This window comes from Myxine glutinosa, chromosome 7 (assembly GCF_964187855.1).
Source record: "Myxine glutinosa chromosome 7, kmMyxGlut1.1, whole genome shotgun sequence".
Classification (NCBI taxonomy): Eukaryota; Metazoa; Chordata; class Myxini; order Myxiniformes; family Myxinidae; genus Myxine; species Myxine glutinosa.
Window position 1 is genome coordinate 97,077,235 of NC_136267.1, and position 26,780 is coordinate 97,104,014.

At 45.9% G+C, this 26,780-nt stretch overlaps 1 protein-coding gene across 1 annotated transcript in view; it reads right to left on the reverse strand.

Annotated features, from left to right (window-relative positions):
* ITGA9 (integrin subunit alpha 9) overlaps positions 1 to 26,780 on the reverse strand; it is a 144,178-nt gene that overhangs the window by 13,166 nt on the left and 104,232 nt on the right. Inside the window, exon 26 of the mRNA XM_068122768.2 lies at positions 6,052 to 6,153. Coding sequence (XP_067978869.1) covers positions 6,052 to 6,153 — 102 coding nt within the window. The remainder of the gene's footprint in view (positions 1 to 6,051; positions 6,154 to 26,780) is intronic.

Here is a 26,780-nt window from a genome sequence, read left to right on the forward strand (position 1 = left end):
CTGTGTCATTTGGATACCTCCTCCAAGTTCTTTTTTGCACTGGAAGTTCGAACTAAGAGAGGTCAGCAGATAACTTCAGTAAGGACGAAGGAAGGAAGAATAACGCACGATCAAAAAGACATCAGGTATTCCCTCAAGAACTACTTCTCTGACCTGTATCGCGCTAAGGGAATCGATAACGAGATCACAGGATCCTTGACTTCCTCCTTACCGACCTTGTCGGAGTCTGCGTGCCTGCAACTGAACAAGGAGGTAACCATGGAAGAACTCCATGCTGCTTTACAAACCTTACCTTCAGGTAAGGCCTCTGGCATGGATGGGATACCTGCAGAATTTTACAAAGCTTTCTGGGACCTCCTGGGACCAGAGTTACTCGAAGTTTTGGTTGACAGCCTATGATTAGGCTAACTGCCGCTAAGCTGTCGTAGGGCGGTACTCGCCCTGGTCCCAAAGAAAGGAGACCTCCAGCAACCGCAAAATTGGCGTCCCATCTCACTGCTTTGTACGGATTACAAAGTTTTCTCCAACGCTCTTACCAACCGGCTCAGGCCCGTGATTGGCGACATCATACATCCCGATCAATGCTTCTGTGTTCCGAAAAGGACAATACATGACAGTATTTTTATCGTGCGTGACTTAATTGATATCTGTGATCTTAAACAAAGAAATGTTGGTCTGGTTTTTTTAGACCAAGAAAAGGCCTTTGATACCATTGATCACTTTTATCTTTTTTCGGTTTTACGTGGGTTTGGGTTTCCAGAAAATTTTATCTCTCACGTACAGTTACTGTATAATAATATTTTTAGTCTACTCAAGGTTAACAATATTTTATGTCCACCTTTCCCGGCTAGTAGAGGCATTCGCCAAGGATGTCCTTTGTCCGGCCTCCTGTACTCCCTCGCACTTGAACCTTTGCTTGTTCGCTTGCGTGCACGTCTTCTCGGTTTCCTTCCGCAACCAACGGCACACCCAGTTAAGGTGATCGCTTATGCGGGCGATCTTTGCGTAATCGTTCATTCGGATGAAGATGTCTCCGCCTTGGTCCAATGTGTCCATGAATTTAGTTTGGCAAGCTCTGCAAAGGTCAATTGGAAGAAGAGCAGTGCTCTTTACCTTGGTCCACAAAATGGAGCCATTCCTCCAACTTTGCCCAAACAACTTGAATGGACAAGGGATGGAATCCTTTATCTCGGTGTTTTTCTCGGCCCTGGAAACTTCATTTTAAAAAACTGGGAGTCTCTTATAATCAAAACTGAGAGACGGTTGCTGAAATGGAAGGGTTTACTTTGTCAACTTTCTTATCGGGGCCGAACCCTTGTTATAAATAACCTTGCGGCATCAATGCTTTGGCATGTTTTAATGGCACTGCAGCCCCCAGATTTCATTCGCAAAAAGCTACAAGCTACTTTTATCGACTTTTTGGGGGGAGGTAAGCACTGGCTTCGACCTGGTGTGCTAAGCCTGCCTGCTGCTCAAGGAGGACATGGACTGATTGCTGTTTCTAGCAAAGTGATGGCTTTTCGCCTCCTTTCACTTTGTAGGCTGCTGTACACCGACGTCTCGTGGAAAGCGTCGGCTCACTGCCTGCTTCAGCAAGCAGGGAAACTCAACTACGACCAAGAACTGTTCCTTATAGACACCACGAAAGTTGATGTAACACCAGTTCCTCTATTCTATAGGAGTATGCTGGAGGCATGGCAAGCGGTTACTGTTCGCCGTGACAACAGGAACTATTCCCTTGAGCTGTTTTTAAACGAGCCCATCTTTCTAAACCCCATTTTTGAAGGGGTCTGCAGTGACCGTGCTTTTATGCAAAAGTTTATTGACGTCGGATGCATCAAGGTTAAACATCTCAGAACACCTTTTCCTTACAAGTGGAAGCCAGCTGCTGACGTTGCTGTAGCCACTGGAGTTCGATCCATTCGAGTCATAGGAAGGATCTTTTCTGTGATCCTGCGTTTTTTCAAGGGAACCGGGCTAAAATGGGCCCCACAGGCGGAAGCTAGCCCTTTTTTATCCGAATTTCTCTTTCCTAGACTTCTACTTCATTTTCAGGGCTTCACCCCTTTTCATTTGATGGAGAAATCTTGTGTTTATGCTTTGTGTGTTTTAACGCTTGTTCACGATATACCCGCAGAACCGCAAGCGCACTGGGGGAGAATGTTCCGGACTACTCCTTCCACCACCATCAATTGGCTTACTATGTACAAGGCCCCCATCGCCAAGCGCTCCGGAGACTTACAGTGGCGGCTGGCGCACTACATTTTACCATCAAATGTTTTATCGCATTGCATATGTTCCGATAACACAGAATTGTGTCTGTTTTGCGGTGTGACGGAAACCATTTCTCACATTTTTGTTGATTGCCCTAGGTTGGCACCCCTTTTTACAGTTTTATCGCGTGTGGTCCGGGGGCTTGGCCTAATTTTTACGCATTGTGTTTTTATCTTCGGTTTCACTACTTCCCGCCTGTGTAAAGATGAGTGCCTTTTAGTCAACTATTTGTCTTCTGAAGCAAAACTTGCCATATATTTGTCAAGAAAACACAGGATGCAAAATGCCTGTAATTCTGTTGATGATGCTGTTCACCTTTTTAAAGCCTTCGTCACATCGCGTGTAAATCTTGAGTTTCAATCGAATGATTGCACAGTGTTCTCACAACGGTGGTGTATCAAGGCATCCTTATGTCAACTGGCTGATGGTTCTCTTACAATGAATTTATGATTTATCTTGTCTCCCATTTTAAACTTGTACAGCCATCACCTTGAATTGTTTTTTGGGTTTTCACTGTGAACAATGTTTTCCTGGCAACAAACGGGGACAAATGTCAAATGTTTCTCTCTCTCTCTCTCTCTCCCTCTCTCTCCCTCCCCTCTCTCTCCCTCCCCTCTCTCTCTCTCTCTCTCTCTCTCTCTCTCTCTCTCTCTCTCCCTCCCTCTCTCTCTCTCTCTCTCCAAATTTGTGGGGGGGGGGGGGGGGAGTTACAGCTCGACCCGGGGGTAAATGAGTGAACGGATCAACGCTGTAGCCCCAGAAAGCCTGCAACTCCAAAGCGTCATACAGATGGAGCACCTGTAAGATGGAGAACCTACAAGATGGCGCATCTGCAAGATGGATAACCTGCAAGATGGGGCACCTGCAAGATGGAGCACCTGCAAGATGGATAACCTGCAAGATGGACAACCTGCAACATTACGTGCCTGCAAGATGGCATACCTCCAAGATGGCGTACCTCCAAGATGGAGCACCTCCAAGATGGAGCACCTGCAAGATGGAGCACCTGCCCATTACGATCGGCCTTTTACCAACACCTCTGGAGTGGCTCACGAGTCCCCAAGTTCATTAAGGAAAACATATCGGAAAAGTGTTATGATGTGATGCGTTCACAAACATTCCTCCAGCAGTGAACATGGTGACGTGTTACATGGTGCGTTCAGAAGGGAACACGGTTGGGAAGGACACGGATGCTCTGTCGCTCCCGGCTACTGGTTGTGCGAGGTTTATCTCCTGGTCTGTCCATTTGGATCGCATTGGGATCACCAATTTAAAAAAAAAAAAAAAAAATAGTCTCTCTCTCTCTCACACTCACACTCACACTCTCACTCGCTCTCTCACTCTCTCTCGCTCTCTCACTCTCTCTCTCTCTCTCTCTCTCTCTCTCTCTCTCTCTCTCTCTCACTCACTCACTCACTCACTCACTCTCTCTCTCTCTCTCTCTCTCACTCTCACTCTCACCTGACCTTCCTGATTCATTGACCTTACATTCCATGTTCCAATTTTGTAAACGTTTGAGAAGCTCAGAGTTAGACTTTCAGTTCTGGCGACCTCAGCGACTGGATTTCCTTGCGGGTTTGACCCAGCCCTGTCATACCTGCCAGTTCTGCTCATCAAAACACTTTGCCCTTCCCCAGTAGCTAATTGGGTGCTTTCACACCTTGGGGTGGGATCATTGACCAGCACCATAGATTTATCTCTTAGATCTCTGATCATGATATGTTTCTTAGCATGTATGGAAGTGGTTTGCCATTGCCTTATTCCAGGCAGTTCTCTATACTAAACAGTTGACCTGAGCAATTGTTCTCCATAAGAGAATATTCTACCTGGCATCAAGGTCATGCAGCCATGACTGGCAATATGTGTCAGCTGCTGCATGTCCATCCACCACCTGCTCTCATCACTTCATATAACCTTGATCAGGAGGCTAAAATGGGTAGTACACCTTGCCCAAGGGTGACCTATGGGTTAACGAATGGAAAGGGCACCTCCCTTTCGATTAATTAACCCGTGAGTCACCCTTAGCCTTTGGGTTGACACGAGGGAAGCATACCTATTCCATATTAGTGGATGGATATATATATATATATATATATATATATATATATATATATATATATATATTGTTACGGACCGCGGATAAGATGTTGTGTTTGCCGAGCGGATGGCCCCGCGGCCCTAACAGTTACCCCGACTAACCCGATTCCCGAACGTTGGCCAAATTCGCGCCACAGATATTCAATATGGAAAAGACAAAAGCGACACGGATGTGAAGAAGAAGAAGAAGAAGAAGAAGACGAAAAGGTTAGAAATACTACTAAATTTATTCCTATTATTTACATGCTCAAAGTAACCAAGGAAGAAGGAAAGATAAGAAAATAATATACAGAAGATATTAGAGACAGTGCAATTATTAACTTATACAAGCTTAATTAAATACCGAGGGACAAGACACACAGAACAAACTCACGTACACAAAAAGGATGGAAAGGCAGGAGGTGGATGGCTGGAGGGAAAGGAAGGTCCAAGGATGCTGCCGCACGATCGGCGCGTTTGGCAGCCGCCGTTCCTTCGCGGCCCCGCTCAAACTGCCGTCCAGGCCCCAAGCTGCGGTTACTGAAGCTGCTGTTGTTGTTGCTGCTGTGTTGCTGCGTGGACGTCTCGTGCTTTCTCCAGGCTTCTTGCTGTTAACTCCTTTTCTTGGTCCAACTTTGGCGAGCAAGGCGACGAATAGCAGGCTTTGTGCTTCCCTGGATATCCTCGGCAGTACCTTGCGCGCGCGCTTTTATAGCGCCTCCGGCGATCAAGCCGCCGGCCTTTAGGACACGCCCATCGGTCAGCTCGCCTCGGCCCTGATTGGTGGGGGCACAGGCCCTCTGACCCCGAGCTGAGCACATGCTTAATGGCGGCTATTGGGGTGAAATCAGCAACCCACCGCTGTAACAAACCTGTGCCCCTTGCAGTTGGCAATGGAGGCTTGGAGGGGATGTAATTGGCAATTGAGGCTTGGCAATGATGAAAGGGGAATGTGAAAGGAATCTACTCTATTTCACTTGGTGCAATGGAGTGTCATCTTAATGGAAGACAAGGCCTTACCCTAATACACATAATAAAGATATAACTATTAACCAGGGGGAAATCTATGATTGGCTGACGTGATTGTTTATGACCTAATTATGGGACGCCCTTTGACCTTTATACATAACTGGAGTAAGGAGGGTCCAGAATAAAGCAATATTTCACAACAATTTACTATACAATACAACACAATAAAAAAAACACAATCCTCATATCCGCAACAATATATATATATATATATGTATATATATATATATATATATATATATATATATATATATATATATATATATATATATATATATATATATATATATAATTTTATTATTATTATTATTATTATTTTCATCGAGATCATTTCACCACTATTTTGGTTTTGAAAAATTTAAAGACTTGTAAAGCAAGTGGATGAGAATTTTGACAAAAGTTTGCAAATCATCCGTGGTGGTTCCATTGACATCATTTGCACTATATATGGTACCACCGTTTATTTTATCCTTCAGTACTGCAGTGTATTTGGCAAATGCACACAGTGCCTCATAAAGTAGAGGTGATTATTATCATTAAATTAATGGCATTTCAAGGAATGCTTAAAGAGAGATTTATTGAAAGACAATAAACCACAAAGGGAAGTGTGCGGATGGAGAAACAAACAGCAACATAGGCAGAAAGACTGAGAAATGGACAGTAAGTACTCACTACGGTGTTGTCTGGCTCTCCATGTGGCACTTCGTAGGCTCTCAGGCTCCTGTTCATTCTCACTATCGCTTCCGCTACAAACTGTATGACCGATGAGCTATCCTAAACAGGGGAGCAACACAAAGTATAAAACAATGACCAGCTTCGCGAATCGTGTGGATCCAATATACAGTGCATTCAGTAAGTATTCAGACCCCTTCACTTTTTCACATTTTTGTTATGTTGCAGCCTTATGCTGAAATCGTTTAAATTCATTTTTTCCCCTCATCAATCTACACTCAATACGCCATAATGACAAAGAGAAAACAGGATTTTAGAAAGTTTTGCAAATTTATTAAAAAGAAAAAACTGAAATATCACATTGACATAAGTATTCATACCCTTTGCTATGACACTTGAAATTTAGCTCAAGTGCCTCCCATTTCTCTTGATCATCTTTGAGATGTTTCTACACCTTGAATGGAGTCCACCTGTGGTAAATTCAATTGATTGGATATGATTTGGAAAGGCGCGCACACCTGTCTATATAAGGTCTCACAGCTGACAATGCATATCAGAGAAAAAACCAAGCCATGAGGTCGAAAGAACTGCCCACAGAGCTCAGAGACAGGATTGTGTCGAGGCACAGATTTGAGGAAGCCTACAAAAAATTTTCTGCTGCATTGAAAGTTTCCAAGAGCACAGTGGCCTCCATAATTCTTAATTGGAAGAAGTTTGGAACAACCAGGACTCTTCCTAGAGCTGGCCGCCCGGCCAAACTGAGCAATCGGGGGAGAAGGGCCTTGGTAAAAGAGGTGACCAAGAACCCAATGGTCACTCTGGCTGAGCTCCAGAGATCCTGTGTGGAGATGGGAGAAACTTCCAGAAGGACAGCTATCACTGCAACACTCCACCGATCTGGGCTTTATGGCAGAGTGGCCAGATGGAAGCCTCTCCTCAGTGAAAAACACATGAAAGCCCACAGAATCTTGTTTCTCACAGCCTGAGAGTCCTTTAGGTGCTTTCTTGCAAATTCCAAGCAGGCTTTTTTTTTTTTTTGCATACATAATCGAGGCTCGTGAAAGAGCTAACATTTATCACACAAACAAATCAAACAGACAAACAAACAAAGTATATAAAAAGGGGAGCGGTAGAAAGATGGGGAGAGAAGGGGAAGCACATAAACACAACATTTGAGAGCAGGGACATCAGGAATGTGTGGGAGGGAGAGGGCTTGGGGGGAGGCGGCATGGGTAGGGGGGGTGGGGGGTGGGAGAAGTACAAACACAAGGACACCAAGGACTTCCAGGAAAGAAGTTGGTATTTCAAAAAAGTGGATTCGGGGTGAAATTAGCGGGGGTAGAAAAGATCAAGGTTTTGGATGGGGGAAGATAAGAGATGGTGGTGAACAGCTGTTTTAAAGACCTGGAGGGAGGAGTGGGATTGAAGAGAGTGAGGGAGTTGGTTCCAGAGGTGGGAGAAAAGAGGAATGAAAGAGTGAAGGTGAGCTGAGAGTCTTGATTTTGGCAGTTTAACCATAAGAGGGTTGCAGGCAGATCTTGTGCGACCTGTAGGAATATTTGGGGGACAGAGCCCAGAGAGAGCTGGAGGAGCAGGGCTGGAGAGGAGTCGGTAGAAGACAGAAAGACCACCAACCTGCCTGCGGTTAGTAAGTTAAAGGCCCTCGGAGGTAGCTTCATCACGGGAGATTCCAATGATTCTGAACGCTTTGGTTTCAACAGCGTGAAGATGAGCTAGGTGTGAGGCAGGAGCACCAGCCCAGAGGGGAGAGCAGTATTCCATTGAGCTGCGGATGAAAGCCTTGTATGTGGTGAGGAGCTCAGGTGTGCCAAGGAAGGACTTTGCACGACGGAGGATGCCCAGTCGGCGACTGGCTTTGGAGGCCAGATTTGAAATGTGGTTTTCCCAGGAAAGATCATGGAAGATAGTGAGACCCAAAAGCTTGAGTGACAGAACTTCTTGGAGAGGATTATTCAGAAAGTGGATGGGAGGTTTGTCCAGTCGGTCTTTTCAGAGAGACATCGTAAGAGTGTGAGCTGTGTCAGGATTGAAAGACATGTTCCACTTGTTTGCTCTGTCAGTAATTTTGTCCAGGTCTGCAGAGAGTGAGGAGGCTGAAGACTGCCGATCTGAGGGATGAGGAATGGAGCGGCAGAGAGTGGAGTCATCAGCAAAGAGATAGAGAGGATTTTCAAGAAAGTCAGAGAGATCATTGATGAAGGCCAGAAAAAGCACAGGGCCCAGAACACTGCCTTGGGGAACTCCAGCCTGAACAGGAAGAGGAGATGATAGAAACCCATTCATGGCCACACGTTGACTACGACTAGAGAGGAAGTCCACCAGCCATGCATGGAGATTTCCATGGATACCAAAGGAGGAAAGTTTGGTGAGCAGAGTGGGGTGCCAGACCGTATCGAAGGCACGTGATATGTTGAGGGAGACAGCTCTAATTTCCTGTTTGGCATTGAGGACCTCCATCCATTGTTGAGACAGCAGAAGCAGCATGTCCAGAGTAGTGACCTGGTCTGAAACCAAATTGATGATCAGAGATCAAGCCATTGGAGAAGAGGAAAGATTTCATATCTGAAGCAATGATGGATTCCATGACTTTGCTGATAATTGGGAGAAGGCTGATTGGTCTGTAGTTTTTGCACCTTTTTGTGTAAAGCGGTCAAATTGGCTGATTTCCAAGCAGATGGCAGATGACCTTGAGCAAAAGAGAGGGTGAAGAGAACAGAGAGAGGGAGTGAAAGAGCGGAAGAACAGGATTTTAGGACCCGTGGGCTGATGCCGTCAGGTCCAGTTGCAGAATCAGACTCGAGGGTTGACAGAAACTTTTCCACCTTGTCAGGAGGAAAGGACACAGAGTCCAGGAGCAGCTGGGTACAACTGTGTATGGTGGGTACAGAGAGGGATGGGTTTGGGTCACAAGATTTAGAGGCAAACACAGACTTGAGGCATTCAGCTTTTTCACGTGCAGAGTCAGCTGTGTAGCCATTTGAGGTAAGGGAGGGGATGGAGGGGGAACAAACACCAGAAACAGATTTGACCAAATGCCACCAGGATTTGGAAGAGGGAGACAGATAAGAGAGTTCGGTCTTGAGAATGGAGAGATATTGTTTCCTGGCTCTCCTGAGGGTGGACACACACTTCTTTCGGGCTTTGTGAAAGGAAATGAGATTTCCTTCCGTTGGATTTGCTTTCCAGGAGACGAAGGCAATTTGTTTCTGGGCAACATCCTCACCACAAGATTCCATGTACCATGGACGGGGGGAAGGGTATGACAACTGAAGACGAGATGGGATAAATCTGTGCATGAGAGAGAGCAATTTACTTTGGAAGAATTCCCAGCATGAGTTGATGTCAGAGGTGGTAGAGATGGTAGACCAGTCCAGATGATTGATGGCTGCTTGAAGACCGTGTCAGTTTGTCTGAGTGAAATGCCAGACTCGTCGACGCTGAGGAGGCTCCCTGAGAATGGTCAGGGAGATGTCCACTTTAACAAGCACATGATCAGATGAGCCGATTGGAGCAGAAGAAGAGCAGCAGACATTTTCAGCGAAATTAGTCATAACCAAGTCCAGAAGAGCAGATGCTCCATTGACTGAGATCCGGGTCGGGAAATTGACAGATTGTGTCAGTCCCAGTGAGTCGCAGAAGTCCTTTGCTGAGGAGCCATGGCTGGTGAGAGAGGTACCCACACCCAGCCAACTGGCATGGTGACAAATGAAGTCATCACATATGAGGAAGAGAGAGTTGGGATGAGTCGATAGAAGTTGGTCCATATTATCAGACAGCGAGATGTAGATGGAGTCATCACTGTTTGGTGGACGGTACAACACACATATGAACAAAAGGTGGGAGCGAAGGGGAAGCCGTAGCCAGAGGTATTCCTGGGGGTGAGGTGGAGAGAGGGCAGTGCAGGGCGAGTGAGAAAGACAGTTTTTGATAAAGATAGCAACCCCACCTCCAGGACAAGGCTCAGGTCTATCATACCGGAGGAGGGAGTAACCCAGGAGAGATACTAAGGAATCAGAGACATCATGAAGGAGGAAAGTTTCTGTTAAGCAGATCACGTCTGGTTTGTCAGAAGCAACCTGTATGGAGAGATCAGTTAAGTTTCATGTGTCTTTCACTGAGGAGAGGCTTCCGTCTGGCCACTCTGCCATACAGCCCAGATCGGTGGAGTGTTGCAGTGATGGTTGTCCTCTGGAAGTTTCTCCCATCTCCACACAGGATCTCTGGAGCTCAGCCAGAGTGACCATCGGGTTCTTGGTCACCTCTCTTACCTAGGCCCTTCTCCCCCGATTGCTCAGTTTGGTCGGGCGGCCAGCTCTAGGAAGAGTCCTGGTTGTTCCAAACTTCTTCCATTTAAGAATTATGGAGGCCACTATGCTCTTGGGAACCTTCAATTCAGCAGAGATTTTTTTTGTAAGCTTCCCCCGATCTGTGTGCTTTGACACAATCCTGTCTCTGAGCTCTGCAGGCAGTTGCTTCGAACTCATGGCTTGGTTTTTGTTCTGAGATGCATTGTCAGCTGAGACCTTATATAGACAGGTGTGTGCCTTTTCAAATCATGTCCAATCAATTGAATTTACCACAGGTGGACTCCAATCAAGGTGGAAAAACATCTCAAAGATTATCAAGAGAAATGGAAGGCACCTGAGCTAAATTTCAAGTGTCATCGCAAAGGGTCTGAATACTTATGTCAATGTGATATTTCAGTTTTTTCTTTTTAAGAAATTTGCAAAACTTTCTAAAATCCTGTTTTCTCTTTGTCATGATGGGGTATTGAGTGTAGATTGATGAGGGAAAAATGAATTTAAACGATTTCAGCATAAGGCTGCAACATAACAAAATGTGAAAAAAGTGAAGGGGTCTGAATACTTTCTGAATGCACTGTATTTTGCACAGCGCATGAATGAGTGCAGCAGGGTATCAACGTTCAACTTGTGTCATATACCATGGATGTTTTCATGTACATGAAATAAATGTGTCCACAATATCAAGACACACTGTGTCAAAGTGTACAGTAAAATCAACATTTACTGTGGATCATGTATGAGACAGTCAGTGAATGTGCACTGTGCATAAATATCAAATATATAAAGCTCTTTCGAACCACTCATTCACTGATATAAATGTTTTGTACTTTGTTGTGTGCGAGAAAGCTGAAATTTTGCATGCTGATGAAAGTCTTAGTCAAGATTCCAAAAAACAAAATCACAAAACTCATGGTAAACGTCCATAAGTGAAAATATCCATAAAATATCTGTATAGACAAACACACACACACACACACACACACACACACACACACACACACACACACACACACACACAGACACTTTGAGGCCTGGAAGGACTCCGTTTCACCTTCTGAAACCCACAAAAACAACACACACATATACATACAAACACACATACACACGCACACTTAACAAACACACACACCTGTATTAATGACAATAGTGCTGCAGTAATTGGTTTGAGGTAAATTGCTTACATTGTGCTTGCATTTCCAATAGATGTAGTTTTTTTTGTTTGTTTGTTTTTTGCATACAAGATCAAGGCTCGTGAAAGAGCGAACATTAATCACACAGAAAGACAAACCGACACATAAAACATATAATTTCGGGAGCGGTAGACAAGATGGGGAGAGAGGGGGAAGGACACAAACACAACATTTGAGAGCAGGGACCGAGAGGCATGGAGACATCGAGAGATCTGTGGGAGGGAGAGGGCTTGGGGGGGGGGGAGGCATGGGAAGGGGGGGGGGGGTGGGAGAGGTATAAAACGTATGGACACTGCCAGGACTTCCAGGAAAGAAGTTGGAATTTCAAACAAGGTGGATCTGGGGTGAATTAGTGGGGGTAGAAAAGATCAAGGTTTTGGATGGGGGAAGATAAGAGATGGTGGTTAACAGCTGTTTTAAAGACCTGGAGGGAGGAGTGGGATTGAAGGGAGTGTGGGAGTTTGTTCCAGAGGCGGGAGAAAAGAGGAATGAAAGAGTGAAGGTGAGCAGAGAGCCGAGATTTCGGCAGTTTAACCAGCAGAGGCTTGCTGGCAGATCTTGTGCGACCTGTATGAATATTTGGGGGACAGAGCACAGAGAGAGCTGGGGGAGCAAGGCCGGAGAGGAGTCGGTAGAAGACAGAAAGACCACCTACCTGCCTGCGGTGAGTGAGTGAAAGGCCCTCAGAGATAGCTTCATCGCGGGAGATTCCAATGATTCTGAAAGCTTTGGTTTCAACAGCGTGAAGCCGAGCTAGGTGTGAGGCAGGAGCACCGGCCCATAGGGGAGAACAGTATTCCATTGAGCTGCGGATGAAAGCCTTGTATGTGGTGAGGAGCTCAGGTGTGCCTAGGAAGGACTTCGCACGACGGAGGATGCCCAGTCGGCGACTGGCTTTGGAGGCCAGCTTGGAAATATGGTTTTCCCAAGAAAGATCATGGCAGATAGTGAGACCCAAAAGCTTGAGTGACAGAACTTATTGGAGAAGATTGTTGAGAAAGTTGATGGGAGGGTTGTCCAGTCGGTCTTTTTGGAGAGACATAGAGTGTGAGATTTGTCAGGATTGAAAGACATGTTCCACTTGTTTGACCAGTCTGTGATTTTGTCCAGGCCTTCAGAGAGTGAGGAGGCTGAAATAGATGTGGGATATATTAACCAACACCGACGAAGGACGAGACAGCCTAAGGGTCTTACCGAGATTCTTGTTTGATCCTCTTTGATGCACAACATCGCTTTCTAACTTGGGATGTTTTTGTTTCGTAAAAACAGGAACAGGTGTCAATGTCAAACACGTTTAGGGGTGCAGTGGGGATTGGGGAGGTGGAAGGGTGGGGGGAGAGCAGGAAGGGAAGACTCTGGCAACCTACATTTTTTGTGATGAAATCAAACAGCTTAAAACAAGTCGGGATCATTTATGTAGGAAATTTTACTGTATGAGCTGTTGCTACATTTTACTGTCCGTTACACCCTAACTGTGTTGTTTTATTTTTTTGGTTGCCATCAAACTCATATGTTCCCTTACTTGATCTTCGCAGTTGGGTTTTTCTGAAACTTTATTGAGCAAACTTTGAAGATTGAACTCCCAGGCAAGAGGAATGTTTCTGCTTTCAACAAATTTCCTCTTCTTCTACCTCCTCTAGCTCCCTCTTTCCCTCTTTCCACCTCCACCAACCCCCACTCCCTCTCCCTCTTCCCACCCTCTGCCCCTTCCCTCCCTCACCCCCTTCCCTCCCTCTCTCTCCCCACTCCCACCCCATCCTCACTCATTCTGATCTTATTTCAACTGAACCCCCGACTCGAAGGATTCAGCCCACAGGCTTGGGAAGTGTTTCGACTTCCAACAAATTTCCTCTTCTTTTACATCCTCTTTCCCTCTTTCTTTCTCCCCTGCCCTCTCTCTCCAGCTCTTCCCTCCTTCCTCTCCCTTTCTCTCTCTCTGGTCTTAATTAGATGCTCTTTATTAAACAAAAACATTCCGCAAAGATCACCGCTTCTTTTAACATTCCAAACACGGGTTACACCATTTGATATTCCTATCCAAGCACTGACATCATGATGTTGTAATCCGAGTTTCAAATCCCATATACTGTGTTCATTTGTCCATTGTGTCCATATTTATGACATACTCTTTCTTAACGATGAGGAAAATGCCCGATGCCTTACTTTGACAAAACTACTGGTTCGTCCAATATCACGTTACATAAGCTGAAGAAATGTGTAATATCAGCACACCTACAGTGCATTCAGAAAGTATTCAGACCCCTCCACTTTTTTCACATTTTGTTATGTTGCAGCCTTATGCTGAAATCGTTTAAATTCATTTTTCCCTCATCAATCTACACTCAATACCCCATAATGACAAAGAGAAAACAGGATTTTAGAAAGTTTTGCAAATTTATTAAAAATTAAAAAATGAAATATCACATTGAAATAAGTATTCATACCCTTTGCTATGACACTTGAAATTTAGCTCAGGTGCCTCCCATTTCTCGTGATCATCTTTGAGATGTTCTACACCTTGATTGGAGTCCACCTGTGGTAAATTCAATTGATTGGACATGATTTGGAAATGCACACACCTGTCTATATAAAGTCTCACAGCTGCCAATGCATATCAGAGCAAAAACCAAGCCATGAGGTCGAAGGAACTGCCTGCAGAGCTCAGAGACAGGATTGTGTCGAGGCACAGATCTGGGGAAGCCGACAAAAAAATCTCAGCTGCATTGAAGGTTCCCAAGACCACAGTGGCCTCCATAATTCTTAAATGGAAGAAGTTCGGAACAACCAGGACTCTTCCGAGAGCTGGCCGCCCGGAAAACTGAGCAATCGGGGGAGAAGGGCCTTGGTAAAGAGAGGTGACCAAGAACCCGATGGTCACTCTGGATGAGCTCCAGAGATCCTGTGCGGAGATGGGAGAAACTTCCAGAAGGACAACTATCACTGCAACACTCCACCGATCTGAGATGTATGGCAGAGTGTTTATTGTCCACATCTCCATCCATGCAGAATTCTTTCAGCTGTGCGATGTTTGAGGGGTTTCTTGCATGCACAGCTCGTTTCAAATCCCCCCACAACATCTCGATGGGATTTAGATCCGGGCTTTGACTTGGACATTCCAGAACCCTCCATTTATTTCTTTTCAGCCATTCCTTGGTGGATTTACTGGTACGTTTAGGGTCATTGTCATGTTGCAAGGTCCACCCTCGGTTGAGCTTCAACTTTCCGACAGATGGCCTCACATTATCCTCAAGCACCCTCTGGAACAATGAAGAAATCATAGTGGATTCTATGATGGTTGAGCTGCCCAGGCTCTGATGCAGCAAAGCTGCCCCAAACCATAATATTTCCACCACCATGCTTTACAGTTGGTATCAGGTTCTTGTGGTCAAATGCTGTCTTTGGTTTTTGCCAAACATGTCTTCTGGTACTGTGGCCAAATAGCTCTACCTTTCACTCATCTGTCCAGAGCACATTGTTCCAGAAGTGCTGGTCTTTGCCTAGGTGTTCATTGGCAAACTTTAGTCTTGCCCTGATGTTCTTTCTGGACAGCAAAGGTTTCCTCCTGGCACATCTCCCACGTAGATCAAATTTGTGCAGCCTCTTTCTAATGGTAGACTCGTGAACTTTGACATCAACAGTAGCAAGAGCTACCTGTAGGTCCCGTGATGACATTCTGGTGTTCTTAGAGACTTTTTTCAGCATCTTGTGGTCTGCGCTCGGGCTGAACTTGCTGGGGCGGCCTGGCCTGAACAAGTTGGCAGTTGTTTGGAATCTTCTCCACTTGTAGATGATCTTCCGGACAGTCGAATGATTGATTTCAAATTGTTTGGAGATCTTTCTAAATCCCTTCCCAGACACGTAGGTATCTATAACCTTCTTTCTGAAGGCCTCAGAGAGCTCTTTTGATCTAGGCATGGTGACGCCGCACACTTCAATAACAAAGAGCAAACCAAACTAAATGTCTGAGGTTTAAATAAGACAGGTTCCTCCAAGATCCTCTCTAACGATGTTCTAATCATTTGCACCTGAGCTGGTGCACCTGATTCTAATTTTAGTTATTTGAAGTAGTGATAAATGTCGGGGTGTACTTACTTTTTCCACATGTGAAATTTGCATTTATGTTTATTTAAATTATACAATGGACTACAAAATGTAAATGTTTCATGATATTTGTTATATTATATCACCTTTATCTATCAATATTGTTGAAATGAAGATCAAATAGCTGTATGTTGAAATATGTTGAAAAAGTCAAAACTTTACATGGGGTGTACTTACTTTTTCACGTGACTGTATACTGGGGGGTTTGGTTATACTGGGGGGTTTGGTTATACTGGGGGGTTTGCCATTGTATTCTCATCATTCAATTAGGACAGGAATATATAACTATATACAACTATATATTGTTGCCGTTTTGAGAACCCACACGGTAACATCATTAAAGGTTAAAGGTTGCACTCCATAGTTAGGCCACATGCAACACATAGGTCACCTTAGAACATGTTATTTCATAGTATGCGTTTAGGATATGCGCGGTGCATCATAGTATGCGCGGTGCTCCAACTGGGGGAGGTTGGGTCATCGTGGCGGAGACCGGAAGGCTCCGCGCCGAGATGTACCCTGGAACCTCGGTCCGAGTATGCCTCCTCCCCAGAATCTAAAATGCCGGACGGACCCAACCAACAGGAGACAGACCACCCTCATACATTGCTCGGCTTTTCAAAGCCGAGCAGTAAAAATGTATTTCTGCACCGAGAGGCTCGTAGTACAGTGGACGGATAGCGATAGTGTTGGCGATGGTAACTGGTGTAGAGGGATGGTAGAGCTACCATCCCTCATTTGGGGCAGAGGAGCAGTAGATTATGGGGTTTGGCAGTGTGAACTAGCCAGGGCGGGCTAGGATAATTGTTAGGGATTAGAGTGACTTTAGGAGACATGAGAATTTAAGTAGTGACTTTTGTACCAGTAGTGGGGACGTAGTCAGATTAGGTGGATAATAATGACGAGGGATGTGCTTAGTGTAAAGGGAAGACAGGGAAAGCACGAGTATTAGAGGGGGGTAGTTAGCTAGATGATGCTGTGTGTGTGAGTATGAGGATGCGCTTTAGGCACAAATGAGGAATTGAGAATGAGAGTCTTTGTGGTGAGAGTGAGCAAATGAGGCAATGCTCGAGAATGATGTGTGTGTGTGTGTGTGTGTGTGTGTGTGTGTGTGTGTGTGTGTGTGTGTGTGTGTGTGTGTGTGTGTGTGTGTGTGTGTGTGTGTGTGTGTGTGTGTGTGTGAAAGTGTATGAGTAGAGTATTGTGGACAAGTGTAAGTGTATTGAGTGATTGGCTTGCATGGGGTGCAAGTAAGAATACTGAGTGGTGTGGAATAAATGGTGTGGAGTAAATGTAGTGTGGAATGAGTGGTGTGGAGTGCATGGTGCGAAGGAGTGGATGGGGGAAGATGGACCCCTTCACGAATACACAGGGAGGGTAGTTTAAAGTTAGGTAGAGGGTGTAGGTAAATTGTTTGGATATTGACATCTGTGGTGCGAGTAGTAGCAAGTTGTTGCTTTGAGGGGTGCTTGAGTAAGTGGAATGGCTGGGCGTGTGAGCCTGTTAGTGAGTATGGTTATTGGGGCACTCCGCCACTGGTGGTCTGTTGGCCAGGTGAGGCCGCAGGTAGGCTCTGGAAGCCAGGTAGAGTTCAGAAGTAGAGTTCAGCGGGGCCCGAGGATCCGAGGAGAAGGACCCGGGTAGCCCAATGCCAGGGAGGGCATTAGTGGGGTGAGAGAGCCACCAGGAGGGCCTTCCCCAGGTTAGGGTAGTTGAGGAGCTAGGTAAGCTCGGGTGGCGACTTCAGTGGCGGAGGTGCGCAGGTAAGTAGGACCTGCTGGTAGAGCCACACGACCCAGCCCCGAAATTGTGCGAGGGCACTGAGAAAAAATGGGGGAGTGAGACCCCAAATTGGAAGAGCACCACATGGTCAATGGGAATTGGTTTTTAGAACCACATAGTGTAAAGTGGCCAATTGGATTGGCATGGAAAGACCCTGGGTAGAGTAACTGTGTTAATGTAATTAGAAGGATAGTTAGGAAGGAAATATCTTCGCACCATCCGCATCCACTCACCGAGGTGACAGGACTCCACACCGGGTTTTGCAAATGTTTGGAATGAAAGACGCATCAGGACGTGGGTGAGACATTGTGTGCGATTCCATCCCTTCCTTCTTGGGAGGGATTGGGGACGAATTTGGTTTAGGGGGAGATATGGGAGACAAGACGGTAGAGACGGAATTTGTAAAGTGTAAATATGGGGAAGGGCAAGGGTAGAGTAGGCGACATGGGGGGTTATGTACGAGTAGGGACGAGCTTTCTCCGCTCGCTCACCCGCGCCACTCGTCGCATTACCTTGTTATGACGTGTACCCTTGCGCCCTTGCCCCCGCTAACCTCTGCTTTGTCTTTCCTCCCCACCCATGGACCCATTACCTTTTGTTGAGGGGAGTGTGCAGGTGCCCTGAACTGTGCGGCTGCACCTTTGTGCTGCACCCTGCTGCCTGCTGCCTGCTGCCTGCACCGGTACACCATATGGACCACAAGTTCTGTGGCCTGGCACCTTTGCTGGGCAGACAATCGTGGCAAACATTACCTTGCCCTGCGGCCCACTGCTTTTTAAGTGGCCCCAATGCCAGGCAGTCAGACCACCTCAGCTGGCCCTGCTGGCCAAAATAAAAAGCGGACACAGTTTGTGCAATTTTTATTAATTATCTTTAGTGTGTCCGGGAAAGAAGACATTAAGTTTGATGATGGCACACCGAAGAACATGAAGCAAGAAGACGTCGCAGCCCAGCAGCCAGCCAAGCACAAGGCATCATTCATTATTTTTGAAATGATTGTGCATTTTAATGATTGTGCATTTTGTTTTGATGATGGTGCTTTTTGTGCATTTTTTTTATTATTTAGGTGCATATTGGTGTATGGTGTATTGGTGCAGTGCAGTGCATTCGGTGTTTCCTCTTTTCAAAATTCCTTTTCTCTCCCACAAAAGACAGGTCCTGGATTGTGGTTTTGTAAATAATTAGTAGTCTTGTAAATAACATGCTCCCCACCGGCTCTATGTGTAGTTTGAGAATAAATCCGTAATTCGGTTAATTGTGGGCGTGAGTCAGTTAGATAGTACACAACGCAGTAGGTGGGACATATCTAGTGTTTAAAACTGTCGCACACAGGGTGTTAGAGTAAATGTAGAGGGAAAACCACACCTGAGTGTCACATTAATTTAAAAGGTAGTCCTGACCCTTGCTTGAAGCCGGCCGTCCTCACTGGTATGTGGTTCGGCTCGGGGACGAGCCTGGCGAAAGGAGGGGTGCAGTGTTGCAGTTTTGAGAACCCACACAGGTAACATCATTAAAGGTTAAAGGTTGCACTCCATAGTTAGGCCACATGCAACACGTAGGTCACCTTAGACGTTAGTTATTTCATAATATGTGTTTAGGATAAGGCCATTTCCTATAGTTGCATCTGCGTTGTGTAAAACAAATAAGAGTAGGCCCCATTCAGTTTGCACCCTCCCTCCAATCGACTCCATTGAGCACTATCCAGTCTGCACCCCATTGCCCCTCGCGGTTTGTTACGCGTTGGGCCGGTAGCGTTCGCTGCCCTTGTGCTTTCGCTCGAACCAGCCCAAATTCCATGAGGTAAGGCCCGAAAAGGGGGCGGAGCGCAAGGGTGGGGGTGTGGCCACATCAGGCAGCCATCAAGGGCGGAGCCGGTAAGACCCCATCAACCAACCAGGGCTCGGGTGAGATCGCCTGACAGGGTGTGGCTAGAGATTCCAGAGGGTTCGCAAAGCGGCGCTATATAACCGCGAGCGCAAAGCCCTCTGAAGGACTGGCGCAACTGCAATCATTGTGAGAGGGTGAGAGGACTGACTGAGCTCGCTCGCATGAAAAGGACTGATGGAGCGGCACTCATTGCAAAAGGACTGATGCAGTGGCACTCATTGCAAGAGGACTTACGCAGCAGCGCTCATTACAGAAGGACTTAAGCGCATCAGAGGACTTTTGTGGAAGGCGCCAGTATTGAAGGACTCGTGTGAAAGGATTGTCACGTTTGGCATTCGTGCAGAAGAATTGGGAAAGGCGCTTTGGTGACATCATTGGGGAAGTGGCGCATTGTACATAGCGATACCGGGAGCGTGTATAAAGGCGCCGGTACAACTATTACGTACGCAGTATAATCGCCAGCCTACCTCCCCCCCAGTATAACTGTCCGATCCGTGCCACCGACATGGGACGATCTCGCCTGCCGTCTACCGTCTACCATCACCAGCTGCTTCGTGGTACGAGTCGGGGACCGGAGCGAGCTGTGGACGCCATCGGTGGACCCTCAACCCGACCATCTACAACCCCGTTTGAGTCTGAGCCTGAGTCTGAGTGCGAACGGGCCCGTGTCCAGGGATAAGTATAAGACTGTATAAGGTTGCCCTGTGTATCTGCTTCTTCCTCTTCATTGTACATTTCTGCTTCTTCTTCCTCTTTGTACAAAGCGTGTACTTCTCTTCCTTCCCATACAATTGTAATAAATTTCCTGTTCTTCCTGTTTTCCTCTTCATTCGACCGTCTTAGTGATTTCTCAATTGGGTAAGCATGGCACGATTAATAACCGCTCCAATCGGGTTAGTTCCCGTTAACGGCCCAAATCGCGGCTCGCTTCGCTCGGCGTGTCCACTAACGCCGTGGTTCGGGTGGGGTTATTTCCTTGCTTCGCGGCCGGTGTTAGTACTTAGGTAATAAGACTAATTCGGCTTACAACCCTATTTAACACCGACCGGAAGGAACGTGATAGCCCCGGATCGCGTCGGCTAGTACAAAAGTTAAGGGGATTCATCCCCCCTTGATAAGGGGGAGGCCGACGTTGGAGATCCGCAACAATATATATATATATGTATATATATATATATATATATATCTATATATATATATATATATATATATATATACATATATATATATATATATACATATATATATATATATATATACATATATATATATATATATATACATATATATATATATATATATACATATATATATATATATATATATATATATATATATATATATATATATATATATATATATATATATATATATATATACAGTGAAACCTTGACTTACGAGTGCACCAACCTACGAGTTTTCCGAGATATGAGCCGTCGCTCAGGCGGTTTTTTGCTTTGAGATGCGAGCCGAGATCTGAGTTACGAGCTTACGCCACCCGCCACTAGGTGGCCCAACGAGCGTTCCGGTCACGTGGTTATCTTGCCGTGCAAGCATCTCTGCCGTATATCGCTGCTGCTTTGTTTTCGCATGTTGGTTATTTTGGAAAATTTCTTAGTTTTAACCATGGGTCCTAAGAAATTGAGTGCCAAGGGCAGTACTGAGAAGAAGAAGAGGATGATGTGCTTGGATATAAAACACGCAATCGTCGAAAAACATGAGCGAGGTGTGCGTGTTGTCGACTTGGCGAGGCAGTACGATCGTAGCAGTACGATCGAAACATTTTGAAAGGGAGGAAGAAACAAACCTCGTTGGACAGGTTTTTATTGAAACGCCCTGCAAGTGAAAGCGAGGAAAGTGTGGCGAAAAAGGCAAAAGTCATCTCCTCCACCTCCGCCAGCATCTTCGTCTGATCTTCAAGGTAAATACACTTAATAAAACCAGTTTATTTCTTTACATTGTGGCGGACACGGAAGCTCACTGGCGTGGTGACATCATTCCGCGCACCAAGTGGGCGGCGGCCACGCCGAGGGGTAGGCGTGGCCTCAGGATATACACCGGGCACGCAGCCCGGAGCGCACCAGTGTTACAGTGAGCTCTTGAATAAAGACTCTTACAAATTACCGCGTTGTCCGCTTCCTCCTTGTTTACAAGCAGCGCGCGTAACGCCGCTTATCATGTACAGTATATACAAGGTCGTGCTTGTTTATACATTATTTGTTATTTATAAAGTACATTTTTCTTATTTAAAAACACGTAACAAAAAAAATTGGTGTGGTTTTTTGGGGGCTGGAACGGATTAATAGCATTTCAATGCATTTTAATGGGGAAATTTAATTTGAGAAACGAGCAAATTGAGTTACGAGCTCGGTCACAGAACGAATTAAACTCGTAAGTCAAGGTTTCACTGTGTATGTATATATATATATATATATATATATATATATATAATATATATATATATATATATATATATATATATATATATATATATTGTTGTGGATATGAGAATGGTGTTTTTTTTATTGTGTTTTTTTTATTGTATAGTACATTGTAAAAATATCGCCCTCCTTCCTCCAGTTGTGTATAAAGGTCAAAGTGCGTCCCGTAATTAGGTCATAAACAATCACGGTTAGCCAATCATAGATTTCCTCCTTGTTGGTAGTTATTTCCCTATTCTGTGTATTAGGCTAAGGATTTGTCTTCCATTAATTAATACTCCATTGCACCGAATTCAGACAAGGTAGATTCCCTGCACATTCCCCTTTCCTCAATTGCCAACTGCATTGAGCGCTTTGCTGAATTCTGCTGCAGCTGTGGGTTGTTGTTTTCGCTCCAAGACTCCATTAGCCACGAGGTCGTCTCGGAGCCAAAGGTGGGAGGAGTCGGCCCAGCGCCGGGGACAAGGCATGGTCTAGCCAACGCCCCCTCTAAGGGTGGGGTCGGTGAGCCCTCGCGACCAATCAGGGCCGAGGCGAGCTCACCGATAGGCGTGTCCTAGCGGCCGGCAGCTTGATCGCCGGGGGGCGATATAAAGTGCGTGCCCATGCGTCAGGACGGTGGTCAGTAGTTGGTTGTCGGTGGTGAGGAGTTGGTTGGTGGTTGGTGGCTAAAAGTACAGTTGTTGTTGAAGGAGGAAGGGTTGATGAAGAAAGAGTGGCGTTGGAGGAGGACGAGTTGAGTGTGGCATTAAGTGGCATTAAAGTGGAGCTGAAGAGCCCGGAGTCCAGCACGAAGCGCCCATCCGCTCGCGGTGAACAATACGCGCCGCTGCACACGAAGGCTTTCCCGCCAAGAACGTGAGTCGACCCCTGGAGCGGGACCTCAACGCCTGCAGTGGCCTGGGCCTTCCCATTCCTCCTTCCAGCCAATCCACTCTGCAATTCCCCATGTGAGTCTGTCTTTGTTTGTTCTGTCCCTGGGTTAATTAAGACTGTAATAGATAAGCTAGAATTTTCACTATGTCCTTCTGGTCCGTCCCTCTTTCTGCTTTATTTTCTTATTCTTCCTCCTCCTTGGTTTCTTTTGATTGTAAATAGCAAATAAATCCTATTCGTATTTCAAACCCTTTTTGTCTTCTTCTTCTTCTTCACATCCGTCGTCTTTGTCTTTTCCAAATTGAATATCTGTGGCACGATTTGGCCAACGTTCAGAATCGGGTCTAGTCTTGGTAAACGGCTCACGCCGCGGTTCGCTTCGCTCGGCGCAACATCCATTACGCTGTGGCCGTGAGCGGGGGGTGTTCCTTCACGTGCCGGGAAGCGCTGGTATTTAGTTCATAGGACTTGTGGGCCTAAAACCCTATCCAGCGCCGACCGGGCGTGGTGGCGTCATACCCCCGGGACCACGTCGGTCATTAACAGACGAGGGGCTTAATCCCCCCTCGAAGGGGAACCATAGGCCGACGTCGGGTTCCGTAACAATATATATATACATACATATATATATATATATATATATATATATATATATATATGTATGACAGATTGAAGAATTCAGTCAATTCAACTGAATTCAGAAGTTGAATTTAGAATACGGAGTTTGCTCAGAGTGCAGGTGATAACCTGCCTACTCAAAAAGGATGTGCCCCGCACGGTGGGAGGTCCGCCATGGTTGGCAAAGGGCTTCTTGAATTGCCTGCAGGAATTATGCGATTAACGATTATATTGTGTATTGATGACTTGTGGATTGTATGAGTATATCCCTGAGGCCGATGTGACCTTGGGAGTCAATGGGTCGTGTAATGAGAAAGATTACAGTTTGCTGGTGTGAAATTATGTCATGGTGTGAAATGCGGTCAGAGGTGCGAAATACACACCCTTGATCTGGAGAGAGAGCGGAGGTTGTGGTTTCATTGCTGTGTCTGTCTGTGGAGTTATATTTCTGAGGCATGGATTTCAAGGAGGAGGTGTGTGCCCTGAGAAGATTGTGGGTCGTGGATTGGGCACTCTGGGTGGGCACTGGGGGCTGCAGTTGTGTGGGCGCGCAGGAGAGTGCAGGGGGAGTGGGCGCGAGGAGGTGTGTTGATGAAGTGTGCGAACGACGAGCGTGTGCAAAGGTGTGCTGTGGTCAGGTGTGTAACGAAGCCTGAGAGGGGAATGAGTGTATTTGGTGCAAGATATTGTTCCAGGTGTTCCAGGTGCAGGATTGTTCCAGATGCAAGAGAAAGTGCAATGACAAAGGGCATGGAGACCTGGATGTGTGAATAAGGAACATCGAATGGTAGACGGCTAATGGGGTTTAAAAATAATTGGTGTTGATATCAGTTGGAGGGATGTGCGAAAGGTGTGCACCAGGTAGTGAGGGTGCTGCATGGTAGAGCACGCCTCCTACGGAAGTTCCTGGGCGGATTGTTGACGGTTGTTTGATTCGTAGGGTGTTAGCATTTTGCAACGTGGAGCCTCAATAATGGTCGTTTGTCTGTCCGGATGTGGAGTTCTTGCAGGGGCGGGATGTCGCCGGACTTGTATTATTTGTGGGATGAAAGCGCTGGTTACCCCAATTCGACGTTTGTACCACCTTTCTTCGTTTGAAGTTTGACCTTTTGAAGTTTATTTGACCTTTGTTCGAGATGTGCAAGGGAAAGAGGTCAGAGGTAATTCACTAACCTTGGAAGGACGACAGGCTGAGTCAATCTACTGGGTGTTGCTTTAACGGCAGGATATAGAACTTAAATCTGGAAAGAAAGGACATATATTGTTGGTTAAAACTGAAATCATGTATGTAATTAGTGAACAGAGAATATTGAGTTCTGTTTTTCGTGGTTGTAGTTGTCGTTGACGTCTTAATAGGTGATTCAGGGGACTCAATAAATAAACAGACTTCCGGTGCCGACCGGAAGCGTCAGGTACAGTATGCTTTGAATTTAATTCAACCGGGCCGAGTACAGTGACGTGTTTGATCGAGCTCTGGGGATAGTCATGTTAAATGGAGGACATTTGGGAGGATGCAAAGAGATGCAAGTAACATGGATTAAGTTGTGGTATCAAGAGGTGGGTGCCCAGGTGTATTGTGGTTATTATAACTTGCTGATTATGGGGGGCGCACCAAGTAGAGATCGGGTTGCATGGTGGAGCATGCATGCATGGAGCATGGAGCTTGGAGCATGCATGGAGCATGGAGCAGGGTGGAACACCCCGTGTGGTTGGAGGTTGCAATTGCGTGAAATGCAGTGAACATGCCCGACTTTTGGCTTTGCGAGGCTCCAGATAGAAGTTGGCATTTCGATACTGTGGATTATATTGTGCCTGTCTGGAGAGGTGATGTCCTGTGCTGAGGCTGGTGACACGCATCTGTTATTTGTCTGTCTGTCTGTCTGATTGTAAGTCTGTGGTACGATGGAGGGCTAATTGAGTGCTCAGGTGTCATTGTATTAAACATCGGAATGCACCTTTGGGAGGACCACCAACTGTTCCATGGAGGTAAATATGGCAGTGTAAGCTCGCTGAGGAAGAGTTACCTGTAGTAGGGGATGTAACAGATTGGTGGATTATAATGACGGGGGAGCGCAATAGTATAAGAGGCGACTGGGAAGCGCAAGTCTCAGAAGGGAGTAGTCAGCTTAAATGATGCAGTGTGTGGGAAGGAGGTGATGAAAGCGTGGATGAGGGTTTCTGCAGCCGTGGAGGAGAGGGATGGACGGAGACGGGCGATGTTTTTAAGGTGAAAGAAGGCTGTCTTTATGATCTGTTTAGTGTATTTGTCAAAGGAGAGGGTTTGGTCAATGATGATGCCAAGATTCCGGATGTGAGGGAAGGTGGATACTGGGAAACCATCAATGTTGAGGGCAGAGTTATGGGTGGTTGAGGTCGTTGTTGGTTGTTGTTGATCTGAAGCCAGGATTTTATTTCAGTGATGCAGTTTGTCAGGATAGAGCGGGTTGTGGTGATTGAGCCGTTGTAGATGTCATCAATTTTGCTTTGGATGAATGAAAGGAAGGAGATGCAGTTGTCTACTGTGAATGACAGGTGGTGTGTGTTATCGTTGTTGTCTTGGAAGTTCAGTTGTTGACATAGTCCGGAGTGCTCTAATTTGCACAGGGAATGACAATTGGGATGACAATTGAAAAGAAAAAATTGAGTAAGTTACAAGTTTTGTTTTGTGGATCTGGGGACAAGCTAGTTTGATGGGTACCCTGGGGTCTTCGGCGTGTCTATGTGTTTGTCTGTCTGTTACACCGGACTCTTGAATGGGGTTTCATGAGACGAATTTCAGACATAACAACAGTGAGAATCTATTTTGAGCGAATCACAGTGGGTGAGAAAAACATTGTGTGTGACCAGACACCAGAACTGACCAGAATTGGAATTGGAATTGACCAGACAGTAAGACATATTTCCAATAAATAGACCAGGTTATTTCTATTATTTGTTTATTCGCGAAAATAAATAAATAATAGGGGGAGGTTAATGGAGGTTAATGGTGGTTTGTTTGTGGTAATTCTAGTTGAAACTCTAGCTGAAATAATTTTCGTTTATTTTTTATTTATTATTGATGTAGGAAACAGGAATATGGGAGGCTGAGAGAAGGATTAGAGAAAATTGGATTGAATTTAAAATCGAATATTGGATAAAATTGGATCCACTTGGAAAAAGTGGATTAGGAAATTGGTGACCAGGTGTTCCCAGGGCACTTGTGGACCAGGTGTTCCACCAGAGGAAAAAGACCAGGTGTTCGTGGAGCACTTCACCCGCAAGAACGCCCTGGAAAAGGTGGACGGGACCATTCCAGGTATTGCCGACTACACCAACCGCTGTCTTTTGCGAGGGCAAGACCTCGTGGATCCACACCACACATTGTAAGTTGGCCCTACCCACACCCACCGTCACACAGGATGGGGCAGGAGCTGCACAGACATATAGGACTAATTACACTTGCACTGCTAGGATTATACCACCTCGCCAGCACAGCGCCCACCACCCCACCCCTCAAGTGGGCGGACATG